Source organism: Carlito syrichta, unplaced genomic scaffold (assembly GCF_000164805.1).
Source record: "Carlito syrichta isolate Samal-C Ts95f unplaced genomic scaffold, Tarsius_syrichta-2.0.1 Scaffold288740, whole genome shotgun sequence".
Taxonomy (NCBI): domain Eukaryota; kingdom Metazoa; phylum Chordata; class Mammalia; order Primates; family Tarsiidae; genus Carlito; species Carlito syrichta.
Window position 1 is genome coordinate 40,372 of NW_007232836.1, and position 22,335 is coordinate 62,706.

The window sequence follows — 22,335 nt, forward strand, 5'->3', positions numbered from 1 at the left end:
GCTAAAGATATGGATAGACACTTCTCAAAAGAAGACATACGAGCAGTCAACAGACACATGAAAAAATGTTCAACCTCACTAGTCATCCAGGAGATTCAAATTAAAACTGCACTGAGATACCACCTAACTCCAGTCAGAATGACCATCATCAATAACTCAAAAATAACAGTTGCTGGAGAGGATGTGATGAGAAGGGAACACTTGTACACTTTTGGTGGGAGTGTAGTACAGCCTCTGTGGAAATCAGTGTGGTAATTCCTAAAACTAAAAATTGTCCTTCCATATGATCCCGCAATCCCCCTACTGGGAATATACCCAGAATAACTCAGGTCACTCTATAAAAAAGATACCTGCACACGTATGTTTATCGCAGCATTGTTCACAATTGTGAGAACATGGAACCAACCATGCTGCCCATCAAAAGAGGACTGGATTAAAAGGTTGTGGTGCATATATACAATGGAATACTATGCAACCATAAAGGAGAACAAAATCATGAACTTCGCAGCAACGTGGATGGAATTAGACCTTATAATACTGAGTGATCTTTCACAGAAACAAAGAGCTGAGTATCATATATTCTTACTCCTAAGTGGACCTTAAACAACTACCATATTAATACAGGAAAGGGATTGAAAATATTGGGAAACTGTGGGGAGGGGGGTGGAGTGTGGGTAGCTTATATTTACCTGGGGAAGGGGGGGCACACCTCATCAACAAGGGTACCTACACAATTAATATTTGTATACCTAACCCTGAATTGTACCCCACAATTTCAAAATAAAAATTTAAAGAGAAAAAATTATATCCTATGAATTAACTTATTTTACTTCTTTTCCCTTCTTCTACTCCCCATTTCTAGTCGCATTGTTTCTATTTTGTCAAAATATATAACATTACATAATATTTTTGCACTTTTATCCCCATTTTTGTTTTAATTTACAATTAAGTAGATCTAACATTCATCATCAGTCTTTTTGCAAGAGTTCCCTGTCACCTCTTAGTTGGATAAAGCTTGTCACCTAGAAGACATGTCAATAAACTACAATCTTTGGCCGAAACTGATCAACAGTCTGTTTTTGCATGGTCTATAAGCTAAGACTGGCTTTTATATTTTAAATGATTAAAAAAACAAAAGAATAATTATATTTTAGGGTACATAAAATTTTATAAAATTTAAATTTCTATGTCCATAAATAAAATTTTATTAGAATACAATCACACTCATCTGTTTACATATTGTCTATGGCTGCTTTTGGTTATAAGTTGAGTAGCTGTGGCCTGAATGACTTAAAAGACTTACTATTTGGTCCTCTAAAGAAAAAGTTTGCTACTCTAGTAGGACTTTGAGTACAGTATTCTCAGTTCTTGTATGTTTAAAGCTATTTTTGTATACTCAATAATTAAGCAACAACTGGTTTGAATAAAATCCTTCTTTCACACTCTTTCTGGAGTTATCTGAAATTCTTACCTTTCTTCGTCTGTTGTCAAGACATCTGATGTCAGTCTGATTTTCTTTATTCCATAAATTATTCCTCTTCCTCTGAGGCCCAAAGGGTTATTATTATTATTTTTAATCATTGAAGCCTAATATTTTTACTAGTAAATGACTTACAGTTGACTGTTTTGAGGCAGTTTTTGAAGGTACTTGGAAGTACTTCCAAGGTATAAAAGGTTGTTCCCATCAATACTGATAGTCAGGCTTATTATTTCTGGGTGATTTTCTTTTATTACAACTTTAAATGTTAGTTCTAGTTCATTGTTTTGTTGTTTTCTTTGAGTACAGTTATTGGTAGTCTGCATTTCTTTGCCTATTCTTCTACATCAAATCTTCTACATCACTCATTTTCTCTGATCTTTTTCTTTTTAACCTATTTCAATTTCATTCACTTTGTTGCTTAAGTGTCTTTCATCATTGCATCTCATTGCATTTTAAATTTCTTTCTCCCTTGATCATCAATCAGTATAGTCTTCATTTTAAAGATGGTTTTATATTTTTCCTCAATTTATTTTCAGGGTTCAGTAAACTCTCATTTTCCACATTTCATTCTGGGTTTTAAAATTTTTCATTTGAGTCTTTTTCAAATGTTTGTTTAAGATTTTTGTATTAAGATTGATATTTTTTATTATAGTTTTTTTCTGCTTCAGAATTGGTTATTTGGAGAATTTTTTTTTCGAAATCAGGTGAAATGATTCTTTATTTATTTATTTTTTTTGAGTCTCACTCGGTCTCACTTGAGTCTCACTCGGTCGCCCAGACTGGAGTGCAGTGGCCGCTCCCGGCCACCGCAGCCTCGCCTGCTGGGCTCCGGCGATCCTTCCGCCTCAGCCTTCCGAGTAGCCGGAATTACAGGTGCGCGCTACCACGCCCGGCTAATTTTTTGATTTATTGTAGAGATGAGGTCTCAGGCAATCCACTCACCTCAGCCTCCCAAAGGCGCAGGATTACAGGCTGAGCCACCAAGCCCGGCTAGGTGAAATGATTCTTATTCTCTACTTTCTTCTTACAGAGATTTGTGTGGATGTCTGCCTTTATAAAAGGCATTTGGAATTTCGTTCTGAAATATTTTATATTCTGGACCAGCAATAAGAGTTGTATGCAGATAGGAGTCAGGAGTTTGAGTGACTTACTAGATTACTAGAATTTTTAGTTCTTATTAAATTATGGTTTTTAAACATCAATGATGCCTTTTTGATAGGGAGTTTTAGTTTATTCCTTAATTTTGTGATTCATTTTTATTTCTGCTGTATCTTGAAATTCTACCTCTTGCTTATTTGTTTGCGTCTTCACTCAGTCTCCAAGGAACATTTCTTCCAAGTTAACAGTTGCATGTCCTCAGAAGTACTGTTCTTCCCAAGGCTACTAGATTTAGTGTTGTGTACGTTAAAGTACATACGTTCCTTTCAATTTTCAGTAGCCAGTACTCACATAAACCAAGTCTGAGATCTGTTCTTATTATCTGCCCACTAAGGATGGGACTTCTTTTTAATGGGAGTTATTCGATCAATTCTGCCACAGCTAAACCCCAGCTTTCATATTTTTCATTTAGCCTTTGTTTGCCTCTTAGCTCTGGCATGGGCTACAGAGGTAATTCTACTTGTTTGGAGTATTTATTTCTCTATCTATGTGCAATTTGAAGTTTGTGAACATCTCTGCCTCCTAGTTATGTTACTGTGGGTTATGGGTGATTTTATTGCTTTTCTTGTTGAGTGGAAAGATTTTAATTTAAAAGGCCAATATTGCTCTATGGGAATTCAGAGGTGAATATTAATATTTATTTTTATGTTGATATAATATACATGCAGATATCTATGTCCATATCCATATCCATATCTGTACCTATACAGTGTCTGAACATTGTGTACCCAGTATCTCCGGTACATTCATTTAAAATGAGCCTCTAGTAACAAGGATTGAAATATAATTTTACCTGCTTAATGTTTTCTATGACCAATCCCAGGCATCTATTAGATAGTTGGCCATGGTTAGGGCTATCATTTGTAACTGTGAACAGGTTCAAATTTATTAATAGGGTGATTGTGTTATGTTTCAGGAACTTCACAATTCCTCCACCTAAATTTCTAAGGCTTGGAAATTAATAAAGAGTATCTTATTTCGTTCACTTAAAATACTGATGGCAAATATATTTCAGCTTCTGAGCTGACTCTAATTACAGAATCTAGACACAGTAAGAAAAAATGTTTGCTATACTTGGTTACTGATGTCTAGGAAAGGGAAGTAATGACATCAATGTGAGGTATTTGCCCTTCTTGGTTTAAGACTTTGTCTTCTTATCAAATGCAAATAACTAAGGAAGATATAGAATACATTTAACTTTGTCATAGTCATTTAGAGTTCATTGTGAATTATCTTATTACATGCTCACAAGCTTCAATGTCTACCTAGAAGGAAGGTAGGGAATATAAAAAAGTGAAGAGGCTAAGGATGGGTACTGATGGACTGGAGTGTGCATGATCCTTTAGGGAGCAGCCCCTATTTAGCCATAGTCATTGGTTGTCATATTACTTTTGCTACACCAAAGCCTGAAATAATGCTGATACACAGTAGGTACTCGATAAATGTGTTGGTAAATGCCGGACTAGAGATGTCAGAACTTTTTATTTTTTAAGAGAAACAAGAAATTTTATGTAAACTACAGATTTTATGTAAAACCTCTTGACTTAAGTTTTTAAATTTATTGACAGCATTTAACAAATTTTATGTCTGCCAAGAAAAACCTGCCTAGTTTATGAGATTAATTTCTGAATTCAGGTTTTGTTAGGGAGTAGAAGATAAGACTGAGTTGCTGATTTTGAGAGTGGAGCACAAAAGGAGATTGAAACTGTTGGTTCTGGTAATGTAACACAACAGAGCTAACAGATTGAAATAGTAACTGAGCCCATGACCTTGGCCTCATTAGCGGGAATGCTACTGAGATAGTCAGTGAGTAATCTAAATATTTTTATTTCTTTTCTACCTACTCAAATCACAAAAGGCATATGCACTGTAATTGCCTATAAAAATAGAACTGTAGTTTTCAGCTTGTTATGTATGCTAATAATGAATGATGTTTCTTTTAGGACAATAGATGTCTCTATCACTGGGCTCCATACTCTTTATCATTTTTTATAGTGTCTTTTTGATAATGTCTGTGATTGCACAATGAATCTCTTATTTTTAAAATTTAGCTTTTTACCCCTTGTTGATGGGTTCTACATTTAACAGTTCACTGACTCAAATGACTAGATTGTTGCCTATCTACAAGAAGTGTTATATGCTGGCTAATCCAAGATCAGGATTTGTTCAGGGAAACCAAACTAAAAACATACAGCAGACAGGAAGAGAAACCAAAGATACTAATGGTTTGTTTGGGTTTTATTCAATCTTGGAACAGGCTGTGTTTTAGGCATGACAAAGAAAGAATCTATTTGTACCATCTGGATTTCAAATCCTCCCACAGCCTCCTATGTTGGTAAATCTTAAATAGTGCTATCTCTGCAACATCCTATATGATAATATTTAAGCATTTGCTATTTATTTTTATTTTATTTTATTTATTTTATTTTATTTTATTTTTTGAGTTTGAGTCTCACTCTGTTGACCAGACTGGGAGTGCAGTGGCCGCTTCCGGCCACTGCAGCCTCAACCTGCTGGGCTCCGGCGATCCTTCCGCTCAGTCTTCCAAGTAGCTGGAACTACAGGCGCGCGCTACCACGTCCGGCTAATTTTTTGATTTATTGTAGAGATGAGGTCTCGCCAAGTTGCCCAGGCGGGTCTCGAACCCGCGCGCTCAGGAAATCCACTCACCTCAGCCTCCCAAAGCGGGGGTTACAAGTTGAGCCACCGAGCCCGGCTGCTATTATAACCTAGAGGAGCACTAAATATGTCTCGTACTTTACCATATATTTTTCCCATTGGTATAAGAACTTTTACCTCCAAAAAAACACAAATATTCAACTAGGTTCAAAAGTTTTCTGAATCCAACTGCTTATGGACCAAGTGAGGCTACCTTTACCATCTCAATCAAATACACTAAAAAAACCAAAAAAACCCCCCAAAAACCCCCAACCAACCAACCCACTGAAACAATAACTCGTTGACTTTCTACTAGGTGGTGGGGAAACCACTGAATTATTTGTTAGCTTCAGAGGACTTGGGTTAAATAAGATTCTATGTCTAGAGATAGTACATGATCTTTAACAAAACTACTTTATTTCAAAATTTTCCACTTTTGGGCAACCCCCTCAGGCCCCTCCCACTGTGGGAACTTTTCTGTCCTCTCAATAAATCCTGCTTTCAAAAAAACTTTCCACTTTCATTCATAGCACAATATACTTGCTCCTGGTTTCTTGATAGCTGATAATTTTCTCTTATACTGTACAATTAGCATCGTATTCGCTGCGTGTTATGAGTAATATTATAAATCTTTTCTCTGCTCTACTTAATATTGTTTTATTTAGCTTTATAATTTTATTCGTTAATTCTGCAAAGTATTTGTGGATATGACATATACAAACAACATCATGCATTATCATTTTTTGCCATACTAAATATTTACATTTAATTAAAATTAAAGTTCAAAATTAAAGAACATCTAGGCTCTTCCATTCTTCCTCAAATGAACAAAAGGCAAAAATGAATTGAGAATGTTGCCTACAACATAAATAATGGGGATAGTTGATTTGATGAAACCTATGACAATCAAAGAGCAAAATCTGCCTTGTCTGTAGCACAGAATGGCTCAGTCAAAACCATATTGTATTCATTTTTGTCCAGAGCCACAGTTGAGCTTTTCTGAGAGCTCAACGACCTCCTCTGATGTTCTATGTACATATCCTGATCAAAGGATCAGGACAAGGAATTCCCTTAATGTGAAAGAAATAAAATAGAATCAAGAGTTTTTGGTTTTGTTTTTTTACAAAGTATCAGATCATGCTTTTTTTTTCCAGTTAAGAATTTCCTGTTGCCACATTCAACCTGATAATCACACTTTTGTGATGCCCTCTCTTAAACACTTTCATGGTAAGCAATTACTCTGGAAGTTAACTACAATATGCTACAAAAGGTCTACAATAACTAGATTGGCAATGCTTTGATGAGGTTTTGGTTAACAGAAAATCACAGTGGTCCATCTTGGACCCTCTTAATTTGTGTATTACTGTCCCATATAGAGCAATAGGAGCTCCAAGGAAGGAATTCCTGAGAAGCTACACTGTGATCTAGAATTCTACATAAGCCTGGCCTATGTGGATGATCCAATATAAAGTATCTCTTATTTAAATGTCAACTGTACTTTGGTGCAATTTGTTAATGGGACTATGAGTCCACCCAAGAAAGACTCCTTGTGGGATCATACCTAGCCAAGAATGTAGCTTTCCCTGAACAAATAATTTACCTGGAAAGAGCTCCTCATACCTGTTCTTTAATGAGGTCCAAAATATATAGGGGAATCCCAGTTTTTTGCACTGAGTCTGCAATTTAAAACTCTGATATATTACCTTTTGGTCATGTTATTCTAGCTTTTCAGTTCGCTTACAGTCATAACCCTCATGAAGATGTCTAGATTCTTGGGTCCATCTCTTTTTTTCCCTTGCCATAAGCTTTCTCCTCTTATCATTTTTTTAAAAAATTAAACCTTATTCTTTGGCTAATCACTTAAAAAACTTTATCACCAGCAATTATAATGTCCTTACCCTTTCATCTTGGTGCAAACAATAAATAGTACTTATTCATATAATTATTCTTCTTGAAACACTATGAGTAGACCTTGAACAATTATCATAATACTATAAGAAAGGGATTGGCAATAGTGGGAAACTGCCAGGGAAGGGAGGGGCACACTTCATCAATAAGGGTACCTGATCTCAAACCAGGTGAAGTGGGGACAAAAGTGAGGCCCAAACTTTACCTGTACAATGACCATTTGTATACTGAACCTTGAATTGTACCCCACATCTTTAAAATAAAAAAAAAATAAAAAAGAAACACTATGTACTTGGTTTTTCTACCTTAACTTTTTACAAATATTTTAATCTCAAGAACTCTTTATGCTCTTAAAAATTACTGAGAATGCCAAAGTTTTGTTAATATGGGTTGTATCTATCAATATTCATTGTATTCGAAGTTAAGACTAATAACTTTTTGTAAGGATTTATTAATTTATTGAATACAAAATAAACCATTACATTTTAACATCAATGTCATATTTCATAATAGATAATTACACAGTATTTTGCAAAACCAAAAGAATTAGTGAGAAGGATGGCATTGTTTTATATCTTTGAAAATCTCTTTAATGTTTGGCCTAATAAAAAACAGGTAAATTTTTGTATCTGCTTTTTCATGCAATTTCTTGTGATAGCATGTCAAGCGGCCTCTGCAAAATGACACTGCACACTTCTGAGATAATTATAGTAAAAAAGATAAATAGCATCTTTGTGGTCTTATGAAAATAGTTTTACTTTATGGGCTCTTTGACAGATCTTAGAATCCCTAGTGATGCTAGACCACACATTGAAAACCGCTATTCTATCTCTACCATTGAACTGTTTTCTTCCCACGATTCTAGTTGTTCCTACTTAGTCTGCTTAGTAGATTCCTTTTCCTCAGATTTCTTGAATATCAATATCCCTCAGCAATCCACTTGCCATGCTTTTTTTCTTGTTCTATGATTCTGCTGTACTTAAAGTTAGATACCCCCAAAGTTTCAGTACTAAACATTTAATAATGTTTTAGGTATCTCTACTTGTACGTCCATTTACACTCTTAAACCTCTTCTTCCATTTTCTATCTTGGCTTATAGCATCACCATCTATCCAGGTCCTAAGGCACATAACAACTCTTCTCTCTCCTGCTACATCTAATCAGTCACGAAATCAAGTGTGCTTTATCTTCTATATACTTCTCAATTCCATCTCTTCATTCTCTTTTTACAGAAGTTTATGCTCTCACTATCACTCACCTAAGTTACCATTATAGTCTCCTAATTTATCTCCATGAATTCAATTTTACAACCTCCATCGTCCTGCCTGCCAAACCCAACTTCAATACTGCCATTAGTGTGATCTTTCTAAATGTAAATGTGAGCAAATAATTTTCTTGTCCTAATGAGAAACCATAAAAACTCTCCATTTGTTCTCAGAATAAATTTCAAGCTCCTCACCGTGGTTAAAAGTGCCTTTAATGATCAGTTCCTGCTTACCATCTTCATTTCCTGCCATGCTCCTGTATACTTTTTTTTTGCTTCCTCAGATATTCCAATATATTTGTATTTACTAAAACATGTTTAAAACATATTATACCTTTTCACCTTTCTATGAAACGAATATTGCTGAATCTCAAAGTGAATAAGTCCCTACCCTGTAAGATGCCACCCCTTAGCGTTGAAACATAGGCACAGAGACATTAGTAAAGTTGCTGTGGTGAACCAGATATTCTGTGAATGATACTGTCCCTCCTCATTCTGGCTGTCGTTCTATATGAAAATTCAGTCACATTTCTGAAGTTTGAAATGATTAACCTGCCATCTGTTTAAAAGCCATTGCTCTAATTTAGTTTATTCTTATTCACTTCAGAGTAAGTATAGATTAACAACTTGTGCGATGTGTATCTAAAAATACTGACATAATGTATCTGTATATATACTATATATATATAATTTGAGTGGGGAGAAATTGAGTTAAACAGGTGCTAAATTTCTCCTTTATGTAACAGAATTAAAATTATTTGCTCTGAAGTCATAGATTTCTTGATAGATTTTTTTCCTGAATTTGCAAGACTAATACTTGCTGTTCTAAAATTTCTTAAGCATGCAAAACTCCAAAATCAGTAATCTGCTGCCCAGCCCCCTTTTATTATGCCTTCCAGTAGATCTTTATTTATTTCACAGAGTCTTATTTTAACTTCCCTACCAAGGCTAAGAAAGTGCTGTATGAGAAGTACTTAGTAGGGTGGCTGACTCTCCTTGAAACAGTAAAATAATCTCTTGACATGTGTTTACTATCCACTATTCATTCACCCCACAACTATCTTTCTTACTGTATGCCTTAAATCCACAGCATGCTGGAGTTTCAAGAAAAAAATACATAGAATATTTGCATTTCATCAAAATGTCTTTATTCTGGGCAACAGGAGCTAACCTTGGTTCTGGAAATTAGTTGTATATGACACGGGTTCATCCTGTCATTTTAGTATGTTTAATTTGGATTGGAGTTATACTTTTATTTATGATAGGTAAGAGTGCCACTTAACATGGTGGAAATAAAACTTATGGAACATATTACACCAAAAGGTGAGGTAAGATTGATCTATAAATCTTTTTTAAAGAATGGCTCTGATAAATGCACGGATGGCAGATTTATAATTAGACCGACGTTATACCACCATTTTCCAGATCCCTGCCTAGAAAGATTACTAGAAAGTTGGTAGATTCACAAATAAAAGAAAAAGTCAGTGCTAACACAGAAACTGTCATTATTATCAAGATTAAGTCCATGAGAGTGAACTGAAAGAAATAATAAATATTAAGCATGACACGAAAAGGATTGATAACAGTCTATAAGATAACATAAAATGCTTCCTAGCACTTTATGCCGAGTTCATTTCTTGAATGTTTTAAACTAGAATGCATTTTATTTATTTATTTAAATTTTTTATTTGGAATATGTGGGGTACAATTCTGGGTTAGGTATACAAATGTACATTATGCAGGTACCCTTGTTGATGAGGTGTGTCCCTCCTCCCCTGGCAGTTTCCCACTAATGCCAATTCCTTTCTTATAGTATTATGATAATTGTTCAAGGTCCGCTTGTGAGTGAGAACATGTGGTACTCGGTTCTTTGTTTCTGTGTGTTTCAATCTAGATATGGTCTCCAGATATAAATTCAAAACCATTTGAAGTGTCAAAACACCATAAAAGAGGAAAATTAGTAAAATAAAGGCAAAGTGACAGCTATTTTAGACAAAGCAGAAGGAAACAACAAACTTATTAAAGGATTCTTGTGAGACATTCAAACTCTGAAAAATTGTTTTAGATTACTTTAGAAAGAAAGGAAACAAAAGCAATTCATGTTAGGATAAATTATATTTTCATTATACTTACCTCAGCTCAAATTAATAATATTTATGATAATTCTGTTCCACTAATAATAAGTAATTTTTATTTAGATCAGCTAAGCAGTGTCCTAAATATTTTACAAACTTTGATTAATTTAATTATTCTTAAAAAAAAACCCTCAAGGAAGGTAGTATCAGCATTCCCATTTTATAGATGAGGAAACAGGCACAGAGGCATTAGTAAAGGTGATAGTACTGAGGTGAAAGAGATGAAATTTGGTAAGCATATTTATTTACATTTAGCAAGTACTGTGTGAGGGGGGGTTGTATATTTAGATTTGATGAGGGAAAGCTCCATTTCTATTCTCTCCGTTTACAAAAATCTAAGTTCTTAAATTTTTAAAAATCAGAACACGCCTTATTTTATTTTATTTCTTCCCTGTATATTGAGGTATTTGCACTTTCTTTGTGAGGAGTTCAAAATGAACACACATCACTCCTCTCATTCTATCATTTTTAGCATTCTGTTACTACGTCATTATAATAGCCCCACAAAGTAGGGCAATTTGAGCCAGTGTAAAGGAAGCACTAAAATCAACATTACTCAATTTTGGTGCAGATAGCAATGTGAGGCAAGGCCCTTTACCCTCTTGAGTAGTTTTATTCCTTAACTTTGGATCAGAGAATTCGGCACAACATTCTATCTCTTCTAGTTCCATATTGTTAATATCCATTCTGGTCAGTTTTCTACATGTGGGCCATCTGTAGAGTTTGAATATTACCTGCATCCCCAGTATGAATCACTACTGATTTTCTTGCAAAGCAAAAGGCTGATCCATGTCATTAACTAATGATATTAGGTCTGAGAAACAAAAATCCCTACTCCCCAATTCGTTCACTGCAACTGCCCATTTGATCCCAGGCACAATATATTCCTGTGAGTTTCTGTTGCCTCTTATATAAACTGCTGACTGTGGAGAAACTTGATCAAAACATCAAAGACTGCCAGAGAAGCTGTGTTTATGCCCTTCACAACCATTGATGAAGTACCTTAACCTCGCCTTCTCTTGATACCTTGCATATGGTCATCTGTCTTCCTGACTACTACTTCATATAGCTTATTTGTAAATTCAAGCAAATGTGCCTCTGACTGGCACTGATACATCACTGATGCCACAACATCAGCGAAGATAAAGCATAAGGACATATTTTTTGATTCAGATGGAAAATATTACATATTTATGGGGAAGTGATGACAGTAGCCATCCCATGATATCTTCATATTTTCTTCGGGACCCAAAAGGTATAGTGTGTAGATGTGGGGTTGGACCTGGTTGGCTGAACAACCCAGCTCTGGCTTTTCACATGCTGAATTTCCACTGCTTTCCAATGACCACTTACAGAGTCATAATGCACAGAATGTCTATTGATGTCCCATTGATATTGATGTGCGTTCCCCTGGTGAATTGAGGGCAGCACAGCATACAGCCATTAGTATCTAAAGGTTATGTATAATGGATAATAGAAGAAAATGAAATAGCAGAAAGGAATTTGCACAGGAAACAGGAGCAGTAAGTAGTTTCAGAGAAAGATTTTACTTGGGTTATACAGCAACTGCAAAGGGAGATTGAAAAAAAAAACGATGACTCTTGGACTCAGCAATAGTTGAGAGTGAAATGGTTTCATATTTTGAAACATAATACTTTTTATTTCAACCACAGAAAGCCATTTAAAAATCATCTCATATATTACAGTTCTTATGTGGCATCTTTCACCTGAATGCTTATTTATGAACTTTTACTCTGCCCTCTGAGATAGTCACCAATATGAGACTGATGGGATAAATCAAGGAAGAGATTTATCCCAAGGCACATAATGTCCAGTTCATGACAGAACCAGGAACAAGTTACAGAGTTTGCCACAAACATCTCCTCATATTGAACCCATTCAAGCTACTGTGCCAGCATTTATCCTGTTATTTCAACATCCAAAACATCTCCCAGAAAATAATTTCAACAGATATCTGTCACCAATCAACATCTATCTGGCACCAATCAACCTTCCACTCACCATTGGTCTATCTAATTGAATTTGTAGTTTAATAAGAAAAAAATATATCTGGTGGATTTATTTAGTAAACTAGGAAGTAAATGAGCTGTAAAGTTTACTGCAGCACTAGAAGGGCAGCAAGGTCTAGCGCTCAGGAACATGAGCTCTGGAGTCAATCTGCTCTGGCTTGAAGCTCAGCATTCTTGCTTCTTAGCGATTCGATCTCTTAATCTCAAAATGAACTTTATGTGGCCTCTTAACTTTGCTGTGCTTCAGGTTTCTCATTTATAAAATACATATAATACTGATTACCTACCCTTAAGTATTGTTGTAAGAAATAAATGAACAATAAACTTTTACTGACAGGGCTGCTATGCACCAAGCAATGTTCTTGGTGCTTGGATACACACACAAACAAAATGGTTAATTCTGGGAAGTAGTGAATTTTAATGGTGAATAATAACTGTGATGATAATAAGGATAATAATAGGATAATATTGATTATTTATAGGTTATTCACTATACTTTAGGCGCTACTCCAAGTGTTTTGGTTATAGTAACTCTTTTCATTCTCATAACAACTCTACACTATAGGTACTATTTTAAAAATATTTTACAGTTAAGGAAATGGAGGCCTGAAAAATGTAAGTGCTTTTCCCAAGGTAATATGCCTAATAAATGGCAGATGTCTGAAAATCCACACTCATAACCATTGCACCATGTTGTCTTATAGCCATGTCATATTGACATTCCATTGTTTACCCTATTTAAAAAGGCAGTCCTTGAAATAACTGAAATGTTCTACTTTTATTTATCAAATTAATAAATATATAGCCTAATTAAACAAGTCTCAGAATATAATACATTTTTTGATTCGGGAGTGGCCATCACAATAAATTTAAATAGAAATATAGTCAATCTAAGCTTATTAATAAAAAGCCTACTAGTACTTGAATCTGTTTATGCCATGGATTAAGTCTTGTATCTAAAACATTATTTCCTTATACAGTAAAAGAATAGAAAATAACCCATAAGACAGAAATGTCTTGTAATTGAACAAAGCCATTATAGAGAGCTTCTAATGTACTTAAACTTTTCAAATGATTACTTGCTTTGAATGATTTCATATTAAAATGATGTTTGAGTTGCAGTACTTTCTCATCACCCCCTTCTATTCCTTCAGCAGTATTTCTCATTACAGGTCACTACAAACTAAATAAACACATATGTTGGGTTACCCTGAAATGCCTGAGACAAAATACTTTTTTTAAATATTATAAGGTACTGTAATTTATGTTTAGTAGAAGCATGGTTCAAATATATCCAGATTGTGTGATGAAAATATAAAAGACAGAATCATGAATATTGGCATAGGCTGTGATCCTACACTATTTATATCATCAGTGAATTCCTACAAAATACATGTTTATTTACTTCCTACTTCCCGTTCTTGACTCCTACAAAAGCTTACTATGTGAACTTCCTTATTGTTCACATTTTGGATAAATGGGACTCAATCAAATGTAAAAATCAAACAATTTACAATTATTAGAAAGTTTGAATCTCTTTTCATCTGCCTCTCAGAATCATATTAATTGTGTGTTAGTGGGTAATTCTACTTCAGTTAGGAGACTGAATTAAATCCAAAGTTAGTAGTGACACACCTGGATAGAATTTGTTTTCTACCATAATATTCTATTCTTTCTGGGATTAGTCCTTCCACAAAATACGTGCTTTTTAAGTTAATTTACATTTTAGACTACAGAACCACTCAAGCAAAAAAAAAAAAATTAACATTCAGTCAAAACAAAGTGCCATCCAGAAAAATCAATACAATTTGTTATAGAATGAGGATGACTTTAATCGGGGTGACTCAAGAACAGTAACATTTTTCTTAAAAGTGGAAAGAGTGACTTGTGACCATTTTCTGCTTTATTTTCCCAAACATAGTAACCATACAATTTTGAGGCCATTTACCTAATAAAACAAGAATACATATTTTTGTCACTGTGTAAAAATCTGAATTATTAAAAAGAAATTATGCCCTGAATTTTATGATAGCTCCAAATAGCTACAGCTTTAATGAAACTGCTACCTGAAAATTTTGTAGCAGTATTATTGTTTAACTATAATTTAAGAAGCTATTGTAGATTGGTACTTATGACTTCTAATGAGAAAACCATAACAACCTTTTAATTGAAAGGAAAATGGTTAACTACAGTAATTGCAATCAATAAGACTGTGTTACTAGTATAAATATTTCTTTTCAAAGAGCATTCCTTACTCTCCTCAGCAGTATTTAAGGTTAGGAAGTAAACAAAAACTAATTAGAAATCCATTTGTTATTTATAATACTACATGTTGGTCCAAATTTTACATCCTAGAATTGAGTGAAAAACCCACATTCCCACCACAAGCAAAACAAGACTTTGATTAAGAGGAAAACAGTCATGAAAACAAGAGCTTACCAATCACATAGGCTAGTAACAAGGCCAAAGTCACTGTGATCGCAGTGGCGCTCAATGCTGTACACTTCCAGTTACAGCATCTGTAAGGTTTGTTGAAGGTAAAGGCAGGTCGGGAAAAGGTGCTTCGAGGAAGTGGCCTTGGAGGGGGCGAGTACACGGTATTGGACGTCAGAGGGTAGTTCTGACTGGCTGCGCTGAAGATTGCAGAGGAACCAGATCCATGTTTGAAAAGAAAATGCCTGAAAAAAGGAAACAAAAGTTTGGGCTATAAAAATCGAAGCCAGTTGCTACAAAAAAACCTCACGAAACTCCATTTATTTCAAGCAACCGTGCTATGACAAAGCTCAGGGGAACTGTAAAGACTCAGCAATATTTTCATATACCTAAGAGGTAACTCTAAATTGCCTTTTGTGTTCATTCTCTTCTTTTCTTCTTCTTCTTTTTTTGTTTTGCCCTTCCTTTACACATATAAACCTTTAAGAGGATATGAAGGGGTCTGTGTTTCCTGACTTGCTGGTTAGTGAGTGCTAACAGTTCACATTTGATGTTTGACACTATACTCCTCCCTCTCATTAAATATGATCCTCAAGAGTTGATTCAAAAACAGAAAGAGATGTATCATTGGCATTTTGATATTAAGAATGACCTAGACATCAGTAAAGATTTTCTTTACTACCAAACTAGTTTTCACAGTCATATTTTCACTCAATACTTTATTCTAAAAATTATCAAACATAGTCAATTTAAAATAATTTTATAATAAGCACTCATATACTTGCCAACTCAATTCCACAGTTAACATCAACTATAATCTCTTTATCACCTTATTTCTCCATTTCTCCATTCCTCTCTCCACCCACCAGTCTATCTTAGTTAAGCATTTTGAGGTATGTTGCATACCTCAGTATACTTCCCTTTACATATTTCAACTTGCATATTATTATTTCACAGATTTTTAAATGTTTTTTAATTATTATAAAGATGTGGGGTACAATTCAGGATTAGGTATACAAACATTAATTATGCAGGTATCCTTGTTGATGAAGCATGCTCCTCCTTCCTCTCCTCTAGCAGTTTCCCTCAACTTCCAATCCCACCCCCCCGACAGTTTCCCACTACTGCCAATCCCTTTCTTATAGTATTATTTGTTCAAGTTCTGTGTATGAATGAGAACATACGGTACTCTGTTCTTTGTTTCTGTGTTAGATCACTGAGTATGATTGACTCTAAATTCATCCAAGTTATTGCAAAGTTCATATGTTTGTCCTTCTTTATGGCTGCATAATATTCCATTGTGTATATGTACCACATTTTTTAAATCCAGTCCAGCTTCGATGGGCAACATGGTTGGTTCCATGTTTTTGCTATTGTATTTCACAGATTTTTAAATGCAAAACATACACAATCAAATGCAAAATTACAAGTGCACATTTCCTGAGATTTGACAAATACAGTCACCTATGCAACCCAAATCATCACCACATACTCATCACACAAGAAGTTTCCTCATGTCTTTTCTGAGTAAATCTGTTTCCACCCCTAGAGACAATCACTATTCCGCATTTTTTTCCTATTGTGCATTTGTTTTGTCTTTTGCAGAACTTCACACTAATGGAGTCATGCTGCTGTCATGTTTGAATTATACAGAATTGTTGACAGTTCATGACTATTGTAATATGGCCTTTTGTAAACAGCAGTGATATATTAACATAAAAGGAGTTGACATAAACAAATAAATTAGTTTTTTTTGTGCATATAGTTTTACACCCATTGAGTACTAAGCGCCAAGTGTTGTGCTAAACACTCATTAGGGCCAAACGTACACTCATATCTCATTTAGTCTTCACTCATATAAAATTGACCATATTATTTATTAGTATCCTCATTGTGCATTTAAGGAATAGGAGGCCAAAAAGGTTAAGAAAACTTGCCCAATTTTACCTAGCATGTGAATGACAGGGCCAGAATCAGGTTCCAATGTCCTTACTTTTTTTTCTTTTTGTTTTTAATTGAAATTGACATATAATAATGGTGTATATTTAAGATGTCCATAGTGGTGCTTTGATACATATAATGTGTAGTGATCAGGTCAGAGTAATTAGCACATTCATTATCTCAGCCAAAATCCTTATCTTAAGGACTCCATCGCACTACCTGGGGCATTAAAATGCACTGCTCAACAAATCACATTCTAGTGCTACATTTTAATGTACAACACAAAACACCTCCACAAAGCAAAAGGCCAACATCACCTGTACATGTAATATTTGCTAAAATGCATAAATTATTATTTATTTAGTGTGAAGTTCAGCAAAAGACTGATTTTTAGCTTTCATGTTTAAAGAACAAAGGCTTTTGTATTTAAAGGAACAAAAACTTAAAACCTATACATGCCAATTAATGAAAAATATTCACAATAGGAAATTTTGATTTTGTGTCATGAGATTAAAGATTTTTTTTGAGTTGGGGTCTCACTCTGTCGCCGAGGCTGGAGTGCAGTGGCACGCTCATGGCCACTGCAGCTTCGGCCCGCTGGGCTCAGGCAATCCTTCCGCCTCAGTCTTCCAAGTAGCTGGAACTATAGGCATGTGCTACCACTCCCAGCTATTTAAAAATTTTTTTATTTATTGTAGAGACAAGGTCTTTCCAAGTTGCCCAGGCTGGTCTCAAACCCCTGAGCTCAGGCAATCTTCTAACCTCAGCCTCCCAAAGTGCTGGGATTACAGGCTTGAGTCACCACTCTTGGCCAAGTTTTTTTTAAAGGTTGGGTTTCTTGAAGGAAGTATAGATTCACAAGTTTTACTGGAGGGCAATTTGATATTATGTATCAAAAAAATGTAAATATGCTTATTCTTTGGTGCAATAATTATGCTTATAGAAATTTATGTGTAAGACAATGTATATAACAAGGTACTCATTGCAGTGTTATTTATAATAGCAAAAAATAGACACCCAAATGCCCAATAATTGGTATTTCATTAAGCAAATTATTTTATAAACACATAATACTATATAATCATTACAAACTGTGCAGCAAAAGAATATCTATTCACTAGGAAAGGTGATACAGATATTGCCAAATGAAAAAAGTCAAGCTTAAAAGAGTTTGGGCAACATTATACAATTTTTCAAAGAAAAATATGTATATATGCTCATAGAAAAATAATAATTTGTGTTACCTTTGAATGGTAAGGGCATTTTCTGAACTTTTTTGCTTCAAACTTGTATTGATTTTGTAGCTAAGATCAAAATGATTAGTGGGTGTTATAGAGTGGAAAAAATTCACTGGATAACACCAACCACAGGAATATTTGGTTCCATTTATGTGAACATGATTTATTGAACAACTAGAAGGGCCAGGAACCAAGTTAAGCACTTTATCTGCATGATTTTGATCCTCATACACCTGTGAGGTTGATACCATTAGCCTAATCTTCCAGATGACTAAATTGATACCCAATGAAGTTTTAGCAGAATCAGAGTGGTGATGATAGTAATTATAATAATGATAATAAGAGGTAACATTTGAGTGCTTACTTGTACTAGACATTGTTCAAAATACTTCACAAAGTATTATATTATTTAATTTTTATAACTACTTTATCACAGTTAGCATTTTCATTTTACAGATGAGAAAACAAAAGTACAAGGAAGTTAAGTAACTTTGTCCTCAATTCCACAGATAGTGATTGATAAAGCTTAATTTCAAACCCAAGCAGTCTGACTCCAGAGATCCTGCTCTAAACCCATACACTACAGTACCCTATACTAGGGTTATGCAATTGGTGGACACATTAGGACTGGAATCCAGGCATGTTAAGGCACTCATTTACTAGTGAGAAAGAAGTGTAGCACTATACAGTCAGCATAACGAAATAGACTCCTACTTCCCCACCCTTACCCCATGATTACTTGGAGGCGGCAAAATGTCACTTACATATTACTGATCCTATATAGCAACACTTTGTTATGTTTCTGTGGGATAAAGGAGACACCCAGGAGTTATGAGGCTCTTCTTCTCAATGTCTGGAGATAAAATCTTCAATCTTTTGCATATTTATGAAGGAGAACAATTGGATTTTTGAGACAATGTAAGTGGCCCAAGATGTTGGATATTGATTTGGTTTGGTATAGCATTAAGAAAGGCAAAGAAAGACAGAGAATTGTTGGCTATTATGATGGCAATTACAAGCAATAATCAATATCCCTGAACACTGTAATTTCATCCTGATGTACACCAAAGGATTTCCAAATGCAGTTTCATAAGTAAAATATTACAGCATAATGAATAAATTCAACAGTTGCAGCAGAGCAACATTTAAACTAATTCATATTTGAGCAGAATCCAAATCAGAGTCCTCAGTGAGGGTAGATAATAAAATGAGTTCGTATACTAAGGTTCTTGTTTTCTTATTAACAAGCTCATATTAAGATTCTATGCTGAAAGTGATCTATACTTTGATATGCATCATGAAAAACAGCAATGCAAATGCTGTGTATTGTCATAGGCTTTGCAGTCCATTGTTAGAAAGTGAAACTAGTGCCTAAATGTGTTTTCATAGTCCCTGAAAAAAGTAGGAGCATAAAGACAAATGCTCAGTGCTAGACTTTAGCTATGTACTCATAAAATCACATCATCTGTCTAAGCACATTGCTTCCCTGGAGACCTGAGGATATACTAAAATGTTGCTATCAATTTCATACAATTGGGTTTTTTCCACAGAGCAAATGATAAAAATGCAGTTCAAGAGTTTATGTGTAAGTAGTACTCTTCTTTGCATCTGTTTTAATATTCAAGTTCAAATTTAAAAAGGAAAAGCAAGATATTGCCAAAAAGAAATGGGCATATAAGGAAACTGGAAAAAAAATTTATAAGAATGATGAGACCCAGTGGTAGTAAGCAGGAAAATAATAAATGCTCCTGTAAGAATTTTAAAATCATCTATAAAAAGGGGGAAATGTTCTCTCTCTTTTTAAATCCACATACTACATAATTCTGAGGGTGTTTGTAGTGCTAAATAATGTGATTTAATATGGCACTTAAAATTCTATAAGAAAAAGGCAAAAAACTACAGCTTTCTAACAACAGATGCATAAATAACCAATTATTTTTTCTTTTACATCTTGTAAACATTCTTATGAGACATATCTAAACCTGCATTGCCATAGCTGTAGGCATTCGACTCATTTTTATGCCCAGAAGTAGGAATTTAACTAGCTTCTAGTAGAAACAGAAGTTGATTTTTTTTTTAAAGACTACAGGTTAATAGAGCCAAATTATATTTGGATGGGATAATGGAATTTCTGTATTTGTTTTTTTCAAAAAACAAATTATTAAATGTATATTATTGTGATAAAAATAAAAAATGTAAAATGTACCATCCTAAGCATTTTTAAGTGTACAGTTCAGTAGTGTTAAGTATATTCACATCGTTGTATAACAGATTTCCTAAATTTTTTCATCTTGCAATTCTGAAACATTAAACAACATTAAACAACTCCTCTTTTCCCATTCCCCCCAGAAACCACCTTTCTACTATTTGTTTTTATGATTTTTGACTACTTTACATACCTCATGTAAGTGGAATCATATGGTATTTGTGTGTGGTTTAGTTATAATACACTCAAGCTTCATTCATGCTGTAGGATTTCCTTCCTTTTTAAGGCCGAATAATATTCCATTGTATGTATATACCACATTTGCTTCTGCCCTTTGGGTATTGTGAATAGTGCTTCTATAAACAAAATGTGCAACTGTCTTTTTGAGATCTGCCTTCAATTCTTTTGAATATACACCCAGAAGTGGGATTGCTGGATCATATGGTGGTTCTAGTTTTACTTTTCTGAGGAACTTTCATATCGTCTTCTATAGTGGTTGCTATTTTACATTCCCATCAACAGTGTACAAGGGTTCCAATTTCTTCAAATCCTCATCGACTTATTACTTTTTAAAAATAGTAGCCATTCTAATGGGTGTGATGTGATAATCTCATTGTAGTTTTGATTTGTATTTCTCTCATGATTAAGAATGCTGGACGACTTTTCATATGCCTGTTGGCCATTTCTATATCATCTTGGGAGAAACGTTCATTCATAGGTATTTTTTTCTTATGCCTCCAAAACCACAAAAATAAAAAAAGAAAAGAAAGAAAAGAATTCGATGCTGGGTCAACTCCATTTTCTGGTTTAACAAGAATACCTGGTGTTGTTTTGTGGAAAAGTGTGGCTACTAGGCAAGATATCCACTTTAATATCTCTAGGTTTCCCTTAATAACTTTTCCCCCATGCTCCTTTTTAGGAAAAGTACTCCAAAAAGGAGTATTTATCTAAACTCTTCTTGAGCTTAATCGTATTCAGTTTGGACAACCTCCTGGGGTAACAACTGTATTCCTCTACTAACAGCTACATAAAGGAAGATTTATTTAATTTAATTTGCCCCAGGATTCTCTTTTCCAAATATTAAGCTACATGTGTCCACACGTTCCTCTCCAAACCTTGTATGCCGAGTATTAATAAAAAGTCTATGATCTGCTCACATCATTCATAATTTTTAAGAGTTTTTAAAAAGAGTTTCAAAATACCTACATTTTATTTTGATTAAGCTTAAGTCTTAGTTCTATAATATATTCTGAAATAGAAATATTCTATGGTCTAGATTGTTACTCAAGTGATTTTGCAAATAGGGTAGTTATTAGCTAATGGGGAGCTCTTTTTAAACTTTTCAGTGGTTACCACCTACTCTTCTCTTTTATTCAGAAGCAATATAGGCCCTACCTGTTCAACTGTATCTGGATTGCATATTCCTTGAGGGCAGGAAACAATTTTAATTTTTAAGTATGTTGTCTCTCACTTCAAAAATACTCAATTAATATATATTGATTTGTATGATGTTTTTGCTCTTTCTTAAAGGCTCTTGACTCACTGTGCAGAATGCTTAAAGTTTGGGGATTGTAAAGTGCTTTTTTTGTGAACAAATATCTCTTGGTTTACTGAATCAAAAACACAACCATAAGTTTTTATTTCATTTTACATAATATAAAGTGAATTTTAAAATGAATTTCTATTTCATTTCTTTTTGTGAGACATTTTGGTAACAAAATAATTACTGTTAAAAATATTAATAATTTTAAAAATTGTTAATAATAATGGCAACATCAGTGGCCATTTATTAAATATATATTAAGTGCCAGATGCTCTGCTAAAGTACTTTATGTTTTTTCTCACTAAATCTTCATAATAACCCCATAAGATAGATATTATCTG

General features: G+C 34.3%; 1 protein-coding gene across 1 annotated transcript in view; it reads right to left on the reverse strand.

Moving 5' to 3' along the window:
• LOC103255935 (teneurin-1-like) overlaps positions 1–22,335 on the reverse strand; it is a gene marked incomplete at its 3' end in the record, with an annotated part of 68,312 nt that overhangs the window by 24,596 nt on the left and 21,381 nt on the right. The window contains exon 3 of the mRNA XM_008053842.1: positions 15,073–15,311. Coding sequence (XP_008052033.1) covers positions 15,073–15,311 — 239 coding nt within the window. The remainder of the gene's footprint in view (positions 1–15,072; positions 15,312–22,335) is intronic.